The sequence below is a fragment of the Arvicola amphibius genome, chromosome 18 (genome assembly GCF_903992535.2).
Source record: "Arvicola amphibius chromosome 18, mArvAmp1.2, whole genome shotgun sequence".
Lineage (NCBI taxonomy): Eukaryota > Metazoa > Chordata > Mammalia > Rodentia > Cricetidae > Arvicola > Arvicola amphibius.
In genome coordinates, this window is record NC_052064.1 from 12,682,175 (window position 1) to 12,705,536 (window position 23,362).

At 40.5% G+C, this 23,362-nt stretch overlaps 1 protein-coding gene across 2 annotated transcripts in view; it reads right to left on the reverse strand.

The window, feature by feature from the left end:
* Rundc3b (RUN domain containing 3B) overlaps positions 1 to 23,116 on the reverse strand; it is a 129,894-nt gene extending 106,778 nt beyond the window's left edge. For both annotated transcript variants that reach the window (XM_038315398.1, XM_038315397.1), the window contains exons 1-2: positions 22,990 to 23,116; positions 3,676 to 3,791 (exon numbers count right to left, since the gene is read on the reverse strand). In XM_038315398.1, coding sequence (XP_038171326.1) covers positions 3,676 to 3,791; positions 22,990 to 23,111 — 238 coding nt within the window. In that variant the 5' untranslated portion in view covers positions 23,112 to 23,116. The remainder of the gene's footprint in view (positions 1 to 3,675; positions 3,792 to 22,989) is intronic.
* Positions 23,117 to 23,362: the final 246 nt, after the last annotated feature.

A 23,362-nucleotide genomic window follows, 5' to 3' on the forward strand; every position in this document is an offset into this window, starting at 1 on the left:
ACAGACCGACCGATGGACTACTACTAAGTGCACTTCTTCATTAGACTACAAGGGGTTGGTACTTCTCAGCCTATGGTGCCCGGTCCTGACTGAGGCAGTGCTATGGAAACCCATGGTGAGGATGCCGTCAGTGCTGGGAAGGCTGAAAAACTTGACTTCAGGGGAACACTCTTGTGTGCAGCTCTTCTGCTGTGGCTCTTATTCAAAGACACAAACCAGATGAGGAAGTGTGTTACTACAGAGCTCAGGCTGGCCTCAACCTCACAGTCTCAGTTTCTAAAGTGCTGGGATTACAGAGAGGGGCTGCTCTGCTCAACTTCTTTAAAGTGACTACAGTTTAAATAGTATGGAGCTGAAGAGACAGAACTAAAGTCTCTTACTTTTAATATCCTGTGATGAATTCTCCCTTCTCAACTATATTCTAGAGAAAACAAAACCATCATTTGATCAAGGGACTAGTGCAAATAATACTCAAGACAGATTTTTAAAAGCATCCTTTTCAACAATTGTAAGACTTTTTAAATGAATTAAAAGTAGATAATTTTGTCAGCTCTTCATTTTACCTGTGGCAGCAAGCCTACACTATGTTTGAGGGAGATATTTATCTTTCTGTAGAGAAAATTTAATATATAAGCCAAATATTCTTCATTTCAAAGACAAGTAGTAGCTTGATAAAAATAAATCTTATAATCTGATAAAATAAGATCCTTTTCATTTGCACTTACATAAAAAATTATTTCTGGTGGTGGTGGTGCACGCCTTTAATCCCAGCACTTGGGAGGCAGAGGCAGGCGGATCTCTGTGAGTTTCAGGCCAACCTGCTGCAAAGAGCAACTTCCAGGATAGGCTCCAAACCTACACAGAGAATCCTGTCTTGAAGAAAACAAAACAAAACAAAAATTAGGAGTTTTAATTAAAATAAAACTAAAATTTAAATAAATATGTACAGTGTACAATTAAATACAAAACCTCTCAAAATATAAATTAATTACATCATTAAAATAGGTAAACATGAAATTTCTAGGTACTTTTGACTTTCAAATATTTCTCAAAAATCATCTCATGATCCATATCAATTAGCAACCACAATAGTTGTTTTATATTAACACTTTAAAAGTATGCTTTGAATTATTGATCTCATTTAACTTAAACCTGCAATACTTTATTATGTCCATGGAATTTTTGTCCTTGAGTTTTGTGGAGCTGGAGTCTGAAGTCATACAGCACCCAACCACTGAGCTATTTCCCCAACTTTATATCAGCTTCCTTATTTATACCACTAAAATTCATATTGATAAATTAACTAGATTTTATAGTCTTATTACAGCATTTCTCAGAAATAACAGCAACAGATTTGATTTATGTTATCAGTTCTGAACATTCATCATCTATAGCACAACTCAGAAAACATCTATTCGTTATATAAAAGGAGTCCATTTACATTAGTGAGTGTGAGCAATTACTCAACACGGAATCTCAAGATGCTCTTATATCATTCTACTCAAAGTTTTTGTTTGTCTGTTTGGTTGGTTTTGGCTTTTCAAAACATGGTTTTCTGTGTAGCCCTAGCTGTCCTGGAACTCGCTCTGTAGACCAGGCTGGACTCAAACTCACAGAGATCTGCCTGTCCCTGCCTTTGAGGGCTAAGATTAACGGCGTTTGCTACTACTACACAGTGCTACTGATAGTTTTTTAAAATGTAGTTTGTGAAAAAATCATATTACAAATGGTAATCAGGGGGACTTTCATAAGATAAAGTACTTGTGAATATTATAATACATTTTATTCATTTTATTTCAAGTGCTATTTAGTCATAAATTTTAGTATTAAAATATGATGACCTCACAAGTAAAAATTCTAACGTAATTTCAAAATACATCCATATTCTTCACTTTCATAAAAACATAATTTGTATTAAAATATTTTCATGGCAGAAAATTGATGAAATACAGAAATGCAAAAATGAAAAGCAGTAACACTTTTTACCCATGAAACAATTAAGTTTAACAGAAAAGGCAGTGGTGAGTTTATGGGCTCCATTTTAACTGCACAATTCTAAATGAATTAGAAATTTTGTTCCTATGTTAATTCACTTCCTCAAATGATGTAAAACTAAGCATAAACTTCCAATCAGCACTGAAAAATCACAAAACAGAATTAACCCTCAGATTCCACTTCAAAGTTTCTGTAAACCACCAGAGCAAATTACGGTTACAAACGTAAAACGGTATCATCAAGTCTTTTAGAAAAGTGAGAACTAAAGCAAAGCCATCTAGCGACCACGTTGTTTCTAGAAGACTAGATAATGGAATTGATGCAATAAAGTTGTTATCTTTTGTCATTGAGACGTATACTATATAATTCTTGGTTTTCATTAATTATACTTTAGATACTATCTGTTTCTGAGACAGGGCCTCATTACGTAGCCCCAAGTGGCCTGGAATTTACTATGTAGATCAGGCTGGCTTCGAACTAAGAGATCCACCTGCCTTTGTCTTCTGAGTGCTGGGATTAAAGGCATGCACCACCATACCTGGCTTTAGATATTAGTTTTCAATTTAAAATATGTGACTTCTGAGACAATGCTTCCCATAAACCCTTTACATTAAAAAACGGCTTACTCTTCACAATTCCATGCATGTATATTTGGATCATATCCCACTTTTACTCTCTTCTATCCCTTTTCCACCAAATCCCTTCTTCCCTCTCCTACTCCGCTTTGCTTTATGTGTGATCCACTGCATTTAACTAGGACCAGGGTTGCTTGAATACGCATGGGTACAGGTACGCGAGCAAAGGCAGTTACCACTAACTATACTGCTGCCCTTCAGATTTTAAAAGATTCCTATTTATAATATAAACATGCTTACTGATTAAAAAAACACAAAGTCAAAATCGTACTTTTCGGTACTTATTGCTGAAGTTTTCAACTGTATCTAATTTAAGGAATAGATAATAAACATATCAATTTAATGCTTAAAACCAGTAAGTAAGCTTAGGATGTGTTAGCACTTAAGCTTTGAGTGTGAAAACGTTGACAAGAGGCTTTGTTCTTCTGTAAGGCAATAGATATACTTACGTTTAAAATTTTTTAGACTTAATTATTTTACCTTATGTATATGAATGCTTTTGCCTCCGTGTATGTATCTGCACCATGCTTATGCCTGTTGGAACGCCTGTAATCAGAGTTATGGACGTTTTAAAGTTACCGTAAGAGTGCTGGGATAATACCCAGGTCCTCTGTGAGAGCAACAAACGCTCTTATCTGCAGAGCAAACTTTCCATCATTACACTTTTGCTTTGTTTTGAGACAGGGTCACACTATGCAGCCATGCTTGGCCTGGAACTCCCTCTATAGATGAGGCCGACTTTGAACTCACACAAATCCATCTGCATTCTCTCTCTCAAGTGCTGAGATTAAAGGCATGTGACACCATATCCATACTCAAAATTAGCAATGTATTCTAGAAATGAATGTAAATATTAAAAACAGATGCCTTTTAAATTGACATTGACCTAATGATCAGATGTTAAGAAGTCAGATTTATGCTGCTGTTTTTTTTTTAAGTGTAGCATGATTGCTACCGAAACCACAACAGACTGTAAGATTTCTAAAAGTTTATTTCCCTGCAAAGAATTTGTTAGGAAGAATGAATAAGATATTAATGTTGTTACCTTTTAGTCGGTGACTTAGAATTTGTTCCAGAACAGCTGCAAAATTATTGAATTCAGGAGAAGAATCATCAATTGTTTCAAAGCAAGACCGATCAATCAGGGTCTTCACTGAAAATCTATGAAAAAAAAAAAGATTTAGAGAGAGTAAATCCATTTGCTTATGTATAAAAGAGTTAGAAGGTATTTGGAAAAGAATCCTGAAAGTTTTTGTTTATCCAATGTGCTCTGTAATGGAAAGTTTTATAGAAGACAGGCTTCCATACGCCAGTTACTGCTGGAATTCTCCAACATCCTACAATGCTGGGGAGGCCAGGGCAGCACATCAACAGCTAGGTCTTTGAGAAGGAAGGGCTCTCCTATTAGCATCTTTGTAGAAGAGGCTCAGGGGAGCTTGACCGCCTCTTCTGCCCTGAAATGACATAGAAGGCCAACAGGAGAAGGGGCCCTTGGTGTAGCTGTAGTACTCGGCACCTTGACGGTGTGTCTCCAAAGCTGGAAACAGTACATTTGTTTTCCACAGACTACTCAGTTTGAGGGCAGCTTGTCAGAGCATGCCAAAAGGACTAAGACACAACCTTTCACTTAAAATAAGAAATTGGGCCGGGCGGTGGTGGCGCACGCCTTTAATCCCAGCACTCAGGAGGCAGAGGCAGGTGGATCTCGAGTTCGAGGCCAGCCTGGTCTACAAGGGCTAGTTCCAGGACAGGCTCTAGAAACTACAGGGAAACCCTGTCTTGAAAAACCAAAAAAAAAAAAAAAAAAAGAATTTGGGATAATTTTCTGTCCGTACATTACAGCTATTGAAATCAGAATCAAAGTATGACACAGTTATAATTTAGTCTTTCTTAATACTATAAAAATATCTGAGTCGGGAGGTGGTGCCACACGCCTTTAATCCCAACATTTGGGAGGCAGAGGCAGGTAGATCTCTGTTGAGGTTCAAGGCCAGCCTGGTCTACAGAGTGAGTTCTAGGACAGCCAGGGCTACACAGAAAAAAACATAAAACGCAAAAATCTGACTGACAATTTTTGTACTTTATGACAACACTAAAGTATAACTGTATAATTATCTTGTTTTTATTCTCAGTTTATTCAATAAACTGCATTAAATAATTTTTCTTGGCCAGGGTGGTGGTGATGCACACCTTTAATCCCAGCACTTGGGAGGCAGGGACAGGCAGATCTCTGTGAGTTTGAGGCTAGCTTCAGAGCTAGTTCCAGGACAGCCAAGGCTACACAGAGAAACCCTGTCTCAAAAATAAAAAATAATTTTTATTACAATCATTTATTTACTTATTTACTTCTGTTTGTGTTTCTGTGTGTACACAGTTCACGCAATATGCATGTGGGGGTCAGAGACAACTTGACGAGTCAGCTTTATTGTCCAACCATGTTGAGTCTTGTGAACTGAACTCAGGTCATCACAGCCAGCAGCTACTGCCTATGTCCACTAAGTGGCTTCACCACCCTAAGTATTTAAGACTCTTCCTTAGAAAACAACAGTGTTAGATGATTTTGCCTAACTGGCAATGAACAAAAATATTCTGAGCAGTTTTAAGAGTTAGGTAGACTATAGTATTTTATTGTCTAGGGATATGTAGTAGTTTGAATGAGAAAACCCAGAGTCTCAGGCCTGTGAACAACCCATCTCCAGTTGGTGGAGCTGTTTGAAAAGGTTTAGGAAATGTGGCTTTGTTGGAGGAAATATGCTACTGGAGGTGGCCCTTGAGAATTTAAAGATTCACACTGTTTCAAGTTAGCTCTCTGGGTTCCCCGCACCTTGAAGCTCCGTAGCTTCCGGCTCTGCTGCTACGCCTCCAGTCTAAACCATATGCCCAAATCCATTCTTTCTTCATAAGTTACCTCAGTCATGGTGTTTCAACATAACAACAAAGCAACTAATACAGATGCATTTTTAATTTACAATATTTTCAATTTACGGGGTCCATGAATTTGAAAAAAAATCAACGAATGGTATACGGGGGAGGGTATTAAGAGAGAGGAAAGGAAATAGGAAAATTAATTATATGATACTCTCAAAAAATAAAAAAAATTAAACAGCAATTTTTTAAACAAAACTTGTCCTTAGCATAATGATAGAAAGCTGCAAAAATGAGTGTGAGCATGTACGGGCAAGTTTTATGTCAACTTGGCCCACGCTAGAGTCATTTGGGAAGAGAGCGCCTCAGCTAAGAAAATGCTCCTACCACGCTGGCCTATACGCAAGCCTGTGAAGCAGCTTCTTAATTAGTGATTGATGCGAGGCCCAGTCCACTGTTGGTCCAGCCATCCATGGGCTGCTGATCCTGCGTTCTATAAGAAAGCAGGCTGAATAAGCCATAAGGAGCAAGCCAGTAAGCAGCTCCCCTCCATGACCTCTGCATCAGTTGCTGCCTCCAGGTTTCTGCCCCGTTTGAGTTCCTGTGCAGTCTTCAATGGTGGACTGTGATGGGAGCTGTCAGCTGAAATAAACCCTTTTTATTCCCCAAGTTGCTATGGTCATGCTGTTTTCTCATAACCCTAGCTAAGAAAAAGCAGAAACCACACAGAAATCATCTTAGTAGAAAAAAAAATTATATTTTCTGTGATCTTTATAAATGTTTGCTTTGTCAAACTCTTAAAAAATTCTCTAATTAGCTAATTACAGAAAAATGAAAAAGTAAAATAGCTGAGTATGGAATACTGTAACTTAAAATATTGGAAACATTGAGAATTAAATTTTCTTACTTTGTCTCAGTCTTCTCCTGTTTGTCCTTGGCAAACTCTCCTACTCCCTTCTGTATTTGAATCAACTCTCCGCATTTTTAGCCAATCCAGCTCTTTCTCTTGAATGCCATACAAGCACTTGTAAGCATATGCTATAGAAACTTAATGTAAAGAGTAGAACCCGCTCTCCCACGTTACTTATTAGAGACCATTTCGTTCACTGTTTGGCTGCGAGTGTCTCCTCTCTTCAGCAGCAATAATGAAGGGAGTTCGCTTTCCATGGAGTAGGGAGACAGGGTTTGTTGTGTTTCCCAGTTACAAAAGTGTTCAAAAGTGAGGTGGCAAAGCTGTTGTTGGCATCTCTCATGAGCACCGATCAACAAAGCGAGATCCACAACGACCACACCAGTTCTTCCCAAGTTAGCATCTCCACTCAGCACAAACACCTAGTGCCACCCTGCCAGCCTTCAAACGGTTCCGACTGGCAGCAGCTCTCCACCCTGCATCCCTTACACCAATGAAACATCTCTGACAGGTCCTTAATATGAAGTGTTGTCAGGGTCACTTCCTTTGGGACAGCTCCCTCTTTTCTATCAGAACCACCTTCTCAGTGATATTAACGCATGCACCTCTGCTAAGTTCCTAGAGGTGCTCATCTTGATCTTGGAAAGCAGCTATTTATCTTTCCTCTATTAATAGAATTTCTGATTCTTTTATACATGTATATAATGCGTTCTGGTTACTACCCACCCCCACTCTCTCTTATTTCCTTCCCACCCTCGCCAGCCCCTCTTATTCCCCACATTTCCAGATTTACGGTTTAGAACTACCCACTAGGGCTGGTGGGCACACAATCAGAAATAACACTTCCTCTCCTAGAATCTGCTAGTTGTATGTGACCCAGGCCAGTAGGCGTAACTGATGGGGCTTTACAACTAACTGCATGGCCATGCCATACTTAGGAAATGGCATCGCGCCACCCTTTCCCCTGCCTTTCACCTCTGCCCCATTGCTGACTTGAGTAGAAGAAAATGATGTCATTTGAAACAGTAACGCGGACCATGGAGCAACTGGACACATTCTGAAATAATGGTGACGAGGTATGTTTCACCAAGAAGCTGGATTTGAACTTAGCTTGATCTCTGACAGTCTGATGAACTTCCCCTATTGCTCTCCAGACAGCAAGTGCCTTCACCACGTGAGCCATCTCACACGCCCAAGACTGACACTATTAATAAAGGATGTACAAATTCGGCTGGAGAGATGGCGCAACGGTTAATAGCACTGACTGCTCTTCTAGAGGTCCCGAGTTCAATTCCCAGCAATCACATGGTGGCTCACAACCGTCTATGGTGGGTTCTGATGCCTTCTTCCAGCATAAAGTCGACAGAGCATTCATATACATAAAATAAATAAATCTTTTTAAAAAGGATGTACAAATTCAAAGAGTTGTTTCTTCTACCATTTCATACCAAATTTCCTAAATTCCATACAAGCAGAGTAACTATAGCCTCTTTTGAAAAAAAAAGTAATTTCCACTCTCAAATGATCAAGAAGGAAATGGCTGTGGAGAGACGTGAGAGAAGGACCTGATGTGTGAAGTGCTTTCCACACAAGCATGAAGACCCGAGTTCGAACCCCCCCCCCCCCCCGGTCCACATGTGAAACCTGGCACAGTCATACATGCCTGTATCCCAGTACTAGGAGGCAAAGACAGGAAGACCCCTGGGGCTCGCTGGCCGGTCTAGCCAGACTGCTAAGCTTCAGGTTCTATGAGAGAATTTGTCTTTAATAATTTTTTTTTAAAAAAATGGGAGCAATGGAAGAGACACTTGGTTTCAATCTCTGGCCTCCATATGCACATGCACACATGTGCACTACACCTCTACACTCGTGCACACACACGATGATAAGCGATAAATCACAGCCAACATAATATAAAACAGTAAGCATAATACCTGGAGATAACTGCTCAAATACAGCTAAGTGTTTTCTTTTTTATATTTCATGGCAGACATTTTCTAAGAAATCACAATTTTGTTTTCTTCTCCAAGCAATAATGTAAGAATTCTCAGCCACTATGTTTTTTTTTATTTTAATCTACCAAGAAAAAGATTTTGATGAAAAAATGCTCCCTGTGTATCCCTTCAGCAGAGATAAACAGACTATAATGCACATGCTAAATTCAACTTAAAAGACCTCTGGGACTTTTTAAGATTTATTTTTATTTTATGTACATGAACGTTTTGCCTGCATGTATGGATATGCACTGCATGTGCCCCTAGTACATGAGAAGGCCAGAAGAGGATACCTTGAAACTGGAGTTACACACAATCATTAACAATCATGTGGGTGATGGAAATCAAACCCTGGTCTTCTCCAAGAGCAGCAAACTCTTAACCACTGAGCCACCTCCCCAGTCCTCTGCTTCTGTTTTTCAAATAGCTTTCATTGTTAACACAGACACAGAAATACTGAGACCATCTTTTCTCATCTTTGTCATTTAGAATATTCTATTTCTCATCCTGGTTGCTGAAATTCTCATAAAGGTTCCAGTTGACTTCTATATTCATGTGATTATATATATCATGTGATTTTGAGTTAATTGATTATTTTAAATAAGACTTCTGAGTTCTTTGTCAGTTTTTCATTTCTATGTATTTGGACTCAATTACTGAAATGTTATGAACTACTGGAATAGTCAGCGCCTTCTGTTTTTATATTTCTTCTGTTCCTATGTATCTATTTGGATAGGTTTCTCTTCTGGGGCTCTGCTTAATGAGTATTCTTCTTTTGAGACCTCAATTCTTAGTGCCACTCAAAGTGGAAAAAGCAACTTACCAAACTACACTTCCAAAGCAAACTCAGAATTGGAATACAATAAAAACATAACATATACCACGTGACCAGCCCAGAGACCATAGAGAAGTAACACTGTATGGTCTGAGCAGGTTGTAGTTATGCATTTAGGGGTGTGTGTGTGTGTGTGTGTGTGTGTGTGTGTGTGTGTGTGTGTCTATGTGTGTGTGTATACACGCGCACGTGTGTGTAACACAACAACTAAAGAAAAAGGGACCATGAATTCCAGAGAAAGCAAGGATAGTCCACGGAGATGCTGAAGGAAGAAAAGGGAGGAGGAAATGATGTGATTATAATTTCAAAAATTAATATATATATCATTAAAAAGATCTGGTTAGGTAACTGGAGAGATGGCTAAATAGGTTAAATCACTTACAGCTCAAGTTTGAGAGCCTGATCTTGGATACCAACACCCACATTAAAGCTGGGCCTCCGAAGACAGGACAGGATTCTGGGGCTTGCTGGTGCCAGTCTAATTCCAGGCTCCGTGGAACGCCCTGTCCCAAGGGCATGAAGTGGGGAACGGTAGAGCAGAACACTTGCCATCTCTCTCTCCTCCACATGGACCTGGCACATGTAAGCATGCATACGCATGTATATCACACACAGAACCTTGCCATCTCTCCTCCACACGGACCTGGCACATGTGAGCATGCATACGCATATATATCAATTTTTAAATTTATTACAGCCACTATGATACCAATAACCACAGAAAAGTAGAAAATAATGTACATCACAAAGTTAAAAGTCAATGAATGTACAAGTGTTAATAATAAAAAACAAAACCAAGGAAGAGATAGGAAAATGGAAATATATAAAACAGCACCAAACAAAAGAAAAAAAGAAAAGGAAAAGAATGTTGAGGACAAGGAAAGGACCAAGAAATCAAAAAATAAAGAAAAAGTACATAAATTAAGAGTATTATGCATGAAATATTTTTAAAGATTTTTTTATTTTATGGCTATGAGTGTCTTGCCTGCACGCATATATATGTACCACATGCACACCAGGTGCCCACGGAGGCCAGAAGTGCGTGTCAGATTCCCTAGAACTGGAGTTACAGATAGCTTGAGCTGCTCTGTGGCTGCTGGGAATTGGACTAAGATCCTCTGCAAGAACAGAAAATCCCCTTAACCACTGAGCCATCTTCCAGCTCCCATTAAAGTATCTTTTAAAAATAGTGAAAGGCACCAGCAAGACAGCTCAGCTGCCCAACCCTGACATCTAAGCTGGATCCCCAGAATCCAATGAAATGTACCCATGCAAAACAGCCTGGCGTGATGGTTCACCTCTGTAATCCCAGCCCCAGCACTCCTACGGTACAATGGGAGGCCAGAGACAGGAGAATTAGCCAGAAACCAGAGACCCTGCCATGGAACCAAGATGTCAGGAGAGATAAGACTCTGGGAGTTCTCCTCTGGCCTTCATAGCAGGCACACCTATTCATTCTCATTCTCTCTCTCTCTCTCTCTCTCTCTCTCTCTCTCTCTCTCTCTCTCTCTCTCTCTCTGTGTGTGTGTGTGTGTGTATGTGTGTATTTCTCTCCCTCTCTCTCTCTTTCTGCCTGCTTCTCTCAGAAACATTAAATAAAAATAAATCCTTTTTAAAAATAAAGTAAAAGTACAGTAAAAATACTAAAAAGTTTAACATTTTTGAGACACTTTTGTATCTAATACTGGAATTCACCAGATGAAACGTGGGGGGCTAAAATTGGAATCTACCATACTACCTCTCTGTGGCCCTGTGGTGGTCTGAATAGGAAGGACCCCAGAAGGTCCACCATTTTGAATGCTGAATCACCAGGGAGTGGCACTATTAGGAGGTGTGGCCTTGTTGCAGGAAGTGTGTTACTGTGGGTGGGCTGTGAGGTTTCAAAAGCTCAACCCAGCCCAGCAGCCTCTTCTTGCCACCTGCCAGATGTAGAACTCTCAGCTCCAGCACCATGTCTGCTTGCAGGCCACCATGCTTCCCACCATGAAGATAACGGACTAAACCTCTGAACCTGTAAGCCAGCTCCAATGAAATCTTTTCCTTTAGAAGAGTTGTCATAAAGTCTCTTCAAGCAAGGGGACACTAAGACAGAAGTTGGTACCAGGAGTAGGGTGTTTCTACTACAGGCCAGACTATGTTGCTTGTTGGTCAAATGTGGACTACGGGACTTTGGATTAGGAAAGCAGCTGAATGCTTTAAGCAGGGTTTAATGGGACACACTAGTAGAAGCAAGGAGGACAGCGGTGTTTTGAGCAATGTAGATTATGACAGCCCAGCACAAAGGTTTCAGAGGAGAAGAATATTAATAAGTGGCCAAGAGATAGTTATGATATTTTGGTGAAGAATATGGTTGCTTTTTACTCTTATCTAAAAAATCTGCCTGAGGCTAAATTGAAGAGTTCTGGATTAATGGCATTGGGAGAGGAGGTTATCAAGAAAGCTTAGTGTTGACTCTGTCATGTGACTATTAATGGCTACTCTTATGAGCACCCATAATGATCAGGAGCATGCTGAGCAAGGAAAAATACAGAATGTACAGTAGGAAGAAAAAAAGAGCACCGGAAGAAAAGAGTTAACCCCCGTGCTCAAGGAGATAAAATGTTTAAAGAAAAGCATGATATTAAATGGAATAAAAGGAGTGGAGACCTCAGGGCAAGACCCCTCCCAAATAAGCTTCTGACTTGTAAAAAGGAATTAAAGAAAGTTTAGGACTAGTTGGGGTGGCTCACACATTTAATCCCAGCACTCAAGAAGCAGAGGAAGGTGGATCTCTGAGTTCAAGGCACCCTAGTCCGCAGAGTAAGTTTCATTCAGGACAGCCAAGATTAGGCAGCAAAGGAAACCATCAGAAGCATAAAACTTGTGAACATGTATTTGAATGAAGGGACCATGCTCCAGCCCCAGCAAGCAGCATAACCTGGCAGGTGCAGTCACATGGTTCTGGCTTTAGAGTCAAGGATGCAAGAAAAGGTTATGGAATCTCCCTCCAAGACTAAGGAAAATTGCTGAGGCCAGGCCTGTGTCAAGGATGTCCCTACATGGAGGCTCAGAGAAAGCACTGTGTGAAACTATGAAGATGAATCTGGATTGCCTTGGCGAGCCCAAGATGTTGGAGATGCGAGCCATAGGACACCTGCCAAGGACAGCTGCTAACAGGGAGCAGAACCAGCCCAAGAGAGAGAAGTGTGTTGTAGTCAACAAACTGAACAGAGCTGCAGATGTAGAGAGATAGCATTTTGATATCAGACATGGAGATGCAGAGTTTGGTCTTGTTTTTGTTCAGCATTTGCTTGCCATGCTCCCTTCTCTACATTTTAGAATGGTAATGTATATCCCCGTGCCATCATATGTTGGAAGTATGTTATCTGCTTTTTCATTTTAATTTTACAGGAGTTTAGAGTTAAGTGATTGCAAGAGTCTCAGAAGAGACTTTGAACTTTGTACTTTTAAACATTGTTGAGACTGTTATAGACTACAGGGACTTCTGAAGTTGGACTGAATGCAGTTTTTCATTACAAGTCTATGGGGGCTACAAGTCTATGGGGGCCAGGGATTGAAATGGGGTGGTTTAATAGGAATGGTCCCCATAGGCTCATAGATCTGAATGCTTGCTCATCAGGAAGAAGCACTATTAGGAGGTGTGGCCTTGTGGAGAAAGTGTGTCACTGGTGGTGGGTGAATTGTGAGGTTTTAGAAGGTCAAGCCGGGCCTGGTTCACTGTCTCTTCCTGCTGCCTGCCATTCTGGAGGCAGAATTCTCAGCTACCTCTCCAGCCCCATGTCGGCCTGCGTGTCGTCATGCTGTGGTCATGGTGACTCTTCACAGCAGTAGAAATCCTAAGACAGTATCAGTTCTTTCAGAGTCCACCCTGCATCTGGGAGGAAATGGGACACTGGGCAATCCCCTGGACAAGGGATAGAGCTCACAGTCCTTCCTCAAAGCAAACAAGTAACAGGGAGACTTGGAGGTAAGCAATCACCGGGCGCAGGCTCGGAGCTCTCAATTTCCACAGTAATCTATAGTAGAGTGTGCTAATCCTTGTATGGAGTCACGGACCCTGCTCTTCAGTCTGAATCCACTGGTACTAAAAGGGGTGGAGTTGCTATGGAGAGGGATCCCTGTCCAAACCTTCCCTTTCTCTCTCTCAACCAAACACTGTGGCAGGGGGTCAGGACTGCTGACCTGACTGCTCACTCTTCTCAGGTCCCAGCAAAGGGCATTCTCAAATCAGAGGCCTTCTCACGAAACGGTGTCTGATGCAACACTCTGAGATAGACAACAATCAATGTAATACACCTCTTTTCTAAGGCTGGTCTCCACAGGAGTCACCCTCACGCCAACCCCACCCCTCCCTAGACACATACCCTAGATTGAAGGCTTTTGAGAACTGGGCTTATCCTGAGGGTAGAAATGGCACTGTCTGTTTTACCCAGAGGTCCTCTCCTTTGTCCTCCTCCCCAGGTCAAGTTGGAACGATGGACACCATGGTTCTGTCTTATCCTCTCTTTCTCCCTTCAGGATCTAGCTTCCCTTTACCCACTCTGACTCTTCCCATTTAAGGAGTTCATGGGGGAGCATCTAGTCTGTTACCGTACCCTAACACTAAGTAAATGTGTTTTCATCTGATGCTACACAGACATGTCTTGTGGGGTTTGTAAGATGCATTAAAATTTCAAACTGTTTTAATATTCATTCCAAAGGAATGTAAGTTAAATATATACCTAGGAAAGGCAAAATAACATGTAACTAACATGCTGACAGAAACTAAAACAGTAGACAAATGGAACTCTAAAAGTCCTTTACTAAACCGGGCAGTGGTGGCGCACGCCTTTAATCCCAGCACTAGGAAGGCAGAGGCAGGCGGATCTCTGAGTTCGAGGCCAGCCTGGTCTACAAGAGCTAGTTCCAGGACAGGCTCTAGAAACTACAGGGAAACCCTGTCTCGAAAAAAAAAAAAAAAAAAGGCCTTTACTAATATGTAAGATAAAGTATAAAAAAGTTTAAAAATTCAAATATAATGATCACATGAGATGTAAGTAAGCTAAGAACCCTACATAAAAATCTATCAGACTAGGTAAAATATAGAATTCTATCGTATGCTATTCATTAAGCCTAGAAGTCAGTTCAGACTGGGAGCACTCACATAGCTTCTTGAGGCCCCACACCACACACAAAAACAAAACTCTCTCATACAAGAAAAAATTTTAAATATAATACCAGAAAAAGTAAAAGTACAGACAAAGATACACAAACCATAACTACAGCTATTTTGACAATTTTAGCAATTGACAAAGTAACCTTGAAGGAAACAGTTTTGTTAGAGAGATAAAGGGATATATCTTGATGACAAATGCATCAAGCAACAAGGAAAAGATTACAATTATAAACACAGTATACTCACTATTCTAGGGCTAGAGAGACGGCTCAGCGGTTAAGAGTACTGACTACTCTTCCAGAGGATCCAGGTTCAATTCCCAGTATCCTCATGGCGGCTCACAAGTGTCTGTAACTTCAGTCCCAGAAGATACGGCACACTCACACAGGCATACATGCAGGCTAAACATTAATGCACATAAAAATAAACAAATCTTTTTAAAAAAAGTTCTAAATACACACTCAGCAATACAGCAAATATATATAGTAATACAGCATATATACATATGCATACATATATACATATACATATAGTGTGTGTATAACATGGAAAAATAGACAGATATAAACCCAGGTACTTCTCCCATATTACTAGGTAGACTAAGTTCACAAAAACTAGTAAGGATAGCAAGTTATAAATGACACAACACACTAGACATAGATGGCATGTACAAAACAATCAACAGAAAGTGCAAATACACAGAAATCACCCATGGAAAACTAGCCATATGTTAGGTCATAACGCAACCACCAATGAAATTCCAAATGCTTGAAGTTCTTCAGAATACAGTCTTTTCAGTATGGAATTAAGTTTAAAACAGTGGATAAAAGATAACTAGAATAATTTTACCTGAAAATTAAAGAACTATTTTTTTAAATCCATGATAAGACAGAAAATTAACAAAATACAAAGACGATTCTATGAAAAAAAAATCGATACCACCTATAAAGCCTTAGCCAGGGAAACAGTGAGAAGATACCATTTCAGGATTGAAACTTGAAAATCTCTACACGTTTAAACAATAACAAGGCATCAGCACTCTCGAACTAGGGAGATGCTGAGGCAGGAGGATTCTGAGTTTAAGGTGCCTAGGATACACATATATCAACGTTCTGCCTCAAACAAAAAAAATAAGAAGACATTAAGAGAAACCTGAATACATGTGATGATATAGAAACTTATGTTGCCCCCCCATTGCTAGAAATGATGAAAAGAAACCAGAAATCTGAGTTGTTAGTACCTATTAAATAAAATGAATCTGTTATTAATTTTCCCACAGAATGTTTTTTTATTTCCACAAAGAAATTTGTGGTCTAGATTGCAACCTGGTGAATTGCCCTGTATATCAAAGAAAGAAATAGTATCACTCTTTCAAAAACTCTGTAGAGCACGGGGAAAAAAGACAAGGTATTAAAACTAGATGACCATATATGAGAAAGGATAAGTATAGACCAATCTCTCCCATGGGTAAATATATAAAACCCAAATATTACCTCAACTAGATGCACAGAAATTTCAAAAATATAATCTACCCACTGGCGCTTTATTCCAAAGCAGTCTGACATGTGAAAGTCAAACAACAGAATTTATTACATGAACAGGAAAAAGGAGTGGGCATCATGTTTAATCTTGTCAGGGAAAAAAAAGAGCATTTGACAACAACATAGTATTCGGTACCTACTTTAAAATCCTAGGATTCTAGAAATAGTAGAGAAGGAAAATCTGCTGCGAACGCCCACTGAAGCCATGAAATCTCTACTGTTCTTAACACTGTTAGGGATCCTAGCCAGTGCAGTGAGGAAGGAGATCAGGAAAGCGGAGAACGATTGAACATGAGGAACTGAAACGTGCATAGATGACTTCTGATCAATCTTTAAGCTGTAGGAAAGCCGCTAGAATTAATAAATCTAGTGGAGATCATCGATTTAAGTCTGTTATGTTTAAAGAACAATTGTGTGTCTTCATACCAGCAAAGGGGGAAAATACAATGGTTTTGGTTATATATAAAAATACATCCAGTATACAAAAATAAATTTGACAAGAGATTTATAATGCCTATATATCCTAAACTCATATCTAGTTCTGAGAAACATAATATTTAAATATAGGAAAGCATTTACTGTGTTTATTGAATATATATGTCTTAATATAATAGATATAGGGAAGGGGGAGGAGGGGAGGAAATGGAAATTTTTAATAAAAAAATGAGAAAAAAAAGTTTACCAAAAAACTGATTTATCAAGTAAGTGCAAGCATAAGAAAAATCCCAGATTCCTATTGATAGTTCATGGTTGCTGGGAGAGGGGGTATCATTTTCCTCAGTGGTCCATCCATTGTTATGTCCATATTCTATTAAATGACAGCCCATCCACATTTATAAAAGCAATCTTAACTAAATTCAATGGGTCACTCCAGGCTGTGGTGGTGCATACCTTTAATCCCAGCACTTGGGAGGCAGAGGCAGGCGGATCTCTGTGAGTTCGAGGTCAGCCTGGTCTGCAAGAGCTAGTTCCAGGACAGGCTCCAAAGCTACAGAGAAACTCTGTCTCGACAAACCAGAAAAAAAATTAATGACTCATAACAAAAAAAAAAAAACAATCAAACAAATGACATATAAACACAAGGGGGATTTCTTGGGCAGAAGGTTCTGTGGGGAGCATGACAGGGATATGACAGGCTAATGGAAGCACATGAAATGACTGAAATGTGTTATATACATATTAAAAATTGTAAAGTTTGCCGGGCAGTGGTGGCGCACGCCTTTAATCCCAGCACTCGGGAGGCAGAGGCAGGCGAATCTCTGTGAGTTCGAGACCAGCCTGGTCTACAAGAGCTAGTTCCAGGATAGGCTCTAAAAAGCTGCAGAGAAACCCTGTCTCGAAAAAACCAAAAAAAAAAAAAATGTAAAGTTTTAAACACCTAGATTGTTTTTCATGGAAACTGATCAGTAGATTACACAATTTAGCTGACAAAGGGCTAAGAGTAGGTTGATCTTCATATATAGAGCTAGAAATTTGATTATCAAATGGCAAGATGTATTGTAAAGCAATAGTTATTAAGACAGAAATATGATATAACTTCAAAGAGAAACAAATAGACTAATGAAATGAGAGAAAGAGCCCAGAAACAGAAGCAGAAAGGCCCCATGACCTAATTTAAGGCAAAAGTAACATTTGAAGGTATTAGACACAATATGATCTTTTCAATAAGTGGTACTAGGTCAACTGATTTTTTAAGGACAGTATTTAGTCCTGGGCCCCACATTTAACACCACAAATACAAAGGATCTACAAATGGATTGTTGCTATAAATGACTAAAGCAAAACAACAGAGATTTAGAAGAAAATGGGAGTATTTGATCACTTGGGAGGAAGCAGACTTAATAAACTGGTCAGAATTCACCATGAAGGAAATTTACAGATAGCTTTATAATTAAGGAATTCTCTTCACGTTGTAGAGAAAAAAAAAAGTCAACAACTAGGAGGAACAAAAATGCATTGAGTAGTATCTTTACGCTATGCAAACTTTTGAACACGCATATTTTAAGACAACACAATTTTCAGTGGCTGAGGAGCTAGCTCGGTCAGTATAGTATGTCACTTGTAAGCAAGAGCATGCTAGTTCAATCTGCAGAATCATGTTAAAAACAAACAAGCAATCAAAAATCCCAGGCATGACATAGTGTGCTTGTAATCCTAGGGACAGGGAGGCAGAGCCAGCCAGTTTAGCTTACTTGGTGACCTCCGTGCCATTAATAGCCCCTATTTTACAAAATAAGGGTAGACAGTGTTTGGGGAATGACACCTGAGACTGACCTTGCTCCATCACATGCACCTATACTCGCAAAAACATGTACGTACACACATGCAGATACATATATTAAATTATATTTGAAATGTAGAGGTACAGTGGAGCTGAATGAATTATCACAATGTTCTACACATATTTTTAGAAATTGGTCACAAAATCAACACTATCGGCTATCTAAGACAAAGATAAAGTTGTAAGTTACATTTCCTGTGCCCAATAAACGCAAATGGGCCAACTGCCTAGAATTAGGCAACTGTTGCCATTGAAATAGAACAGGTCCTTCTCTCACCGAAGTCTTCACAAAATAAGCTACTTATGATACACATTGATCCTGATAAGAATCAAGAAGAGCCTCTGTGGTTGCTTATCTTAACTCTCAATGAAAACTGAAGTAATCAGTGCATAACTCAAGCAAATAATAACAAAGCATAGGTTATTGTGTTTAAAGGATATTGCTGTCAATATATTCAGGAAAAGTTCATATACCTACATTTGAACGCCTACAAAGTTCAAGAGCAAAAACCCTTCCCGTTGATTGATGAGTATCTAAAATGCTAAGACTGCCAAAGTTCTCTCAGCTAACTTTTGCCTCTGGGCTCAGATTTAGGTATCCCCTTTTCTGGTTCACAACAAAGATAGTCAGCACGTCAAGATGTGACGTGTAAAGAAAAGGATTCTGGAAGCACACCTTAAAGAAACAACCGTGAAATCAATAGGAAGAAACAGCAAGTGGCAAAAAACAAAGAACTCTAAACACAGGTCTTAACGGGGCCATTTAGCAAGCCATACTGAGGTACCCCAAGTCTCCAAGGGCAGCCACTGTACAGAGCACGTATTCATCCAGAATATAGGTATCAGTAGTTATGACATTCTTCTCTAAAGAAAGCAGATTGCTTCTTTTGTTAAGTCGTTTATCTAAAATGTCTAACCACTGTTTTATTGTGTGTTAATTTACAAGCTTCATTATACAGAAGGCTATATTCCATAGTAAGTGCTGACAGATGGAAGTAGTACAGTTGAGGTAAGAATTTTAAGCTAGGGGGGGCTGGAGAGATGGCTCAGTGGTTAAGAGCAGTGCCTGCTCTTCCAAAGGTCCTGAGTTCAATTCCCAGCAACCATATGGTGGCTCACAACCATCTGTAATGAGGTCTGGTGCCCTCTTCTGGCCTGCAGACAGACACACAGGCAGAATATTGTACACATAATAAATAAATATTAAAAAAGAATTTTAAGCTAGGAGTAGATATTAGTTACATATAAAATATGAACTCTTTATTCCTTGACCACATTTAAGAAATGTGGTACTGTTCTAATTTGAAATAATACTGGTGTTAAACAATATTTGACCTATAGAAAATGATATTTTATGTTATTAAAGTACTTTAATTATGAAATCATCATTTGTCTCTATCCTGCTTAACTTATTATATGAAACTGAAAATATGAAATTTCTGCCCTGGCAATGCTGAAGCATGCACGGGCAGCCCGTATATGGCGGTTCTGTTGAACCTGTCCATATTGGGTTTCATGGTCTAAGTTGATGATGATGACCCACAAGGTCTCTTCTTCTAGAGGGCACCGGATCTCATTACAGATAGTTGTGAGCCACCATGTGGTTGCAGGAATTGAACTCAGGACCTTTGGAAGAGCAGGCAGTGCTCTTAACCGCTGAGCCATGTCTACCATCTTCTTAAATCACCCTTGTAATTTTATCCACAAGACAGGAAATGTATTTTTCTTTTTTACTAGAAGTGCCTTTTAACTACTGCCTTAGTTGGTCCTTCTATTGATGCCATGAAACGCCATGACCAAAAAGAAAGTTGAGGAGGAAAGGGTTTATTTGGTTCACACTAATCTCTGTTCATCACAGAAGGGAGTCTGGACAGGACTCACACAGGGCAGGATCCTGGAGGCAGGAGCTGAGGCTGAGGCCATGGTGGGAGCTGCTTACTGGCTTACTTATGGCTTGCTCAGTCCGATTTCTTATAGAACTCAGGACCACCTGCCCAGGGGTGGCGCCACACCCAAAAGGTTGGCTCTCCCCCATCAACCAGCAATTAAGAAAATGCCCTACAGGATTGCCCACAGCTGGATCTTAGAGAGGCATTGTTCTCAATTGAGGCTCCCTTCTCTTTGGTGTCTCTAGCCTGGGTCAAGCTGACATAAAACTAGGCAGTGCAAGGACTGACTTAAAAGTTTGACAAATGTTTAAAAATGTGTATTTTAGTATTTTATATAACATTATAAACTGAGAGGTGAATTAGATTTTCATTCTGAACTAAGGTGAAAGAAATCCATCCGCCTGGAAAGACACAGCTTAAGCTGTACAGATGGCTCTGAGACCTGGCTGTTGTTCCGGGGGATTGTGGTCGGATTCCCAGCACCCATGAGGCAGCTCACAATTGTTTGTAACTCTGGTTCCAGAGCATGACACATCTTCTAGCCTCAGAATGCAGTATACACACACACAGTAGCACAGACATACATGTAAGCAAACCACCCATACATAAAATAAAAAATTTAAACGTCTTTGAAAATGCATAAGCTTAAAAACAACAACAAAAAAGACCAACACCTGAATTTCTACGGATGAAAACTGTAAGTTAACTAATCGAGGCCACCCTGGTCTTACAAGCGCTAGTTCCAGGACAGGCTCCAAAGCTACAGAGAAACCCTGTCTCAAAATAAAACCCAAAGGCAGGCCCAGCATGATGCACAGGGCTGAAATTCCAGTGCTCCAGAGGCAGAGACAGGCAGATCTCAGTTTGAGGCCAGTCTAACCTACATAGCAAGTTCCAGGCCAGTTAAGACTACACAGCAAAGCCATGCATCAAAAAAGAGGGACAGGAGAAATGTGTGTGTGTGGGGGGGGAGTTCCTTAAATTTTCAAAGTTTTAAAAAATAAAGTTTCTTTACACAGAACAGAGTTAACTAAAATCAATCTATAAATATTTTGGAGCTGAGTGTGAAAAATTTAAGAGTTCTCAAATGTCCTACTTTCTCCACAGGATGCTCTATGGGGAAAAAAAGCTAGAAACTTATTTGCTGAGATAAGCACAATACAGAGGTTTTAGTATAGAATACATACATGTTTTCTCTCACAAACTCAAGTAATTATACACATACACAACCGTAACGAACCAAAACCCCATTCATCTCTTTTCCTGACTGTCCTACATAACCAAACAGCCTAATTAAAATCCAAAGCAGTAACGATAACGTATATGGTTTTAAATAATTATGTAGCTGTATGATATGGCATTGAGCCTAAACTGAAACTATACCTAACTTTCTAAGGGAAGGGAAAAGCATCATTGTGCAAGTATAAGATACAATACGTAGTGGGGAGGGGTTGTTTTTCCTGGTTTTATGAATTTCAGTTTTCCCAGAACATCAATTAAAAAAAAAATCACAAAACGATTTGATTCAAATTCAATTCACACAGCTCAAATGTTTGTTCAAAGAAATGCATGTGCCCCATCTAGCTGCTACAATACCTTTCTATCACCATGACAGGAAAATGGGGAGGTGGCATCAAAGACACGAATTAACCGTAGCATCTACTCTGAACTCGGTTACACTTCCACTAGAGCAACTTCTTCCAATCTCCAATGTCAAATTATCCAGAACTTTAACTCAGCTAGAGCCTTGATAATGACAGGAAGCACAGTTTAGGTTGAAAACTGCTTTGGAACTACCCTCATTTCTTTAAATTTTTTTTTGTTTTAAGATCCATTAATGACAAAATTATCCACCTAGCTTATTTTTCTATGTGCCTAACTTAGAAATTTCCCTCGATTTCAAAAAGCCTATCTGTCCCAAAAGGTTGTTTTCTACACAGCACAAATAAGAAATACAGTCCATATTATTTTACCACTTATAATGCAAACTGTGAGTGAAGGTCTTCCTGACAGATGAGCAGTCATTAAATCCAACATTTAAAACGTTAATCAAATATTGAATGTAACTCCTACTACATGTATCTACAATCTGCTCAAGATGGTAGACACACTTCTAAACAAGGAAAAAAATTAAAAATCAGGCATAAACCGCAGAGGAGGGAAAGATCTCATCCTTTACCTGATAATTAGAAAAGTATCACTGGTTGATGATTAAACAGGATGAAGGAACAAAATAATTTTCACAGAGCTTATTGGCTGAGTGGTTCCTAAGAAATGGATGCCTAAAATCTTATGAATTTATCAGCTTTTTCCAAAATCAGTTCTCTCTGAATTCTAAATTTATAGATGGTGGATATTTGTTTCTATATTTCCTAGAGGAAAGGATACATTTACAATAAGGAAGCTTTTAAGGAAGGGCAGATCTTCGAATAAATGACTGACTGGAGATCTTCTAAGGGACTGGCACTGTAGTTGATGAGACTTAAACATCCGTCACGGATATGCGCGGAATGAAAGGCGTGAAAACCACAGGCCAAGGAGAGAAACCGATAGAGCAGAGCGCACTCGGATTCGGGGGCAACAGAGCGACCTCAGGACCTACCGCCGCGGCTGGCCCTTCCTCCGCCCTCCTACTCAGACTCTAGAGGGCACGGTCAAAACAGATGCTCCCCGGCTCCGCCCCGGCCCTCGCCAGGCAGCCTCCCGCAGGAGGTCCAGAGCCCGAGGCAGGTCCCCGGCGTCGTGGAGCGCGTCTCCCCGCCCAGCCACGGGGCCCGGCTCGCCCGCGGTCCTCCGCGGGGCGCGGCGAGGGCAGAGGCCGCGGCTGCGGACCCCAGCAGCTCCCTCCCTTCCTCCGCCACCCCCGCCCACCCGGCCGCAGCCCCGCACCTGCACACCGTGATCAGGTTCCTCCTCTCCACCGCGGCATTGCGGGCGCTGAGGCTCTTCTTGCCACCGCCGCCTCCGCCTCCGCGGCTCCCGCTCAGGCCCCCCAGGCTCCGGGAGGCCATGGCGGGCTCCCCTCCGCGCCCCCTTTGTCTGCGGCGGTCCCGCACGCCGCCTGGCACACCTGTGTCCCGCGGCTTTCTCTCAGGACGCCGCCCCCGGGTGCGCGAGGGACCCAGGCAGGAGCCGCGAAGCAGGCAGGGTGTGGAAGGCAATGGGGCATCCGCGCCCGGTACCCCGGTTCCACGCGCGCGTGCACGCACGCACACACACACACACACACACACAGACACACACACACGACAGACACACACGC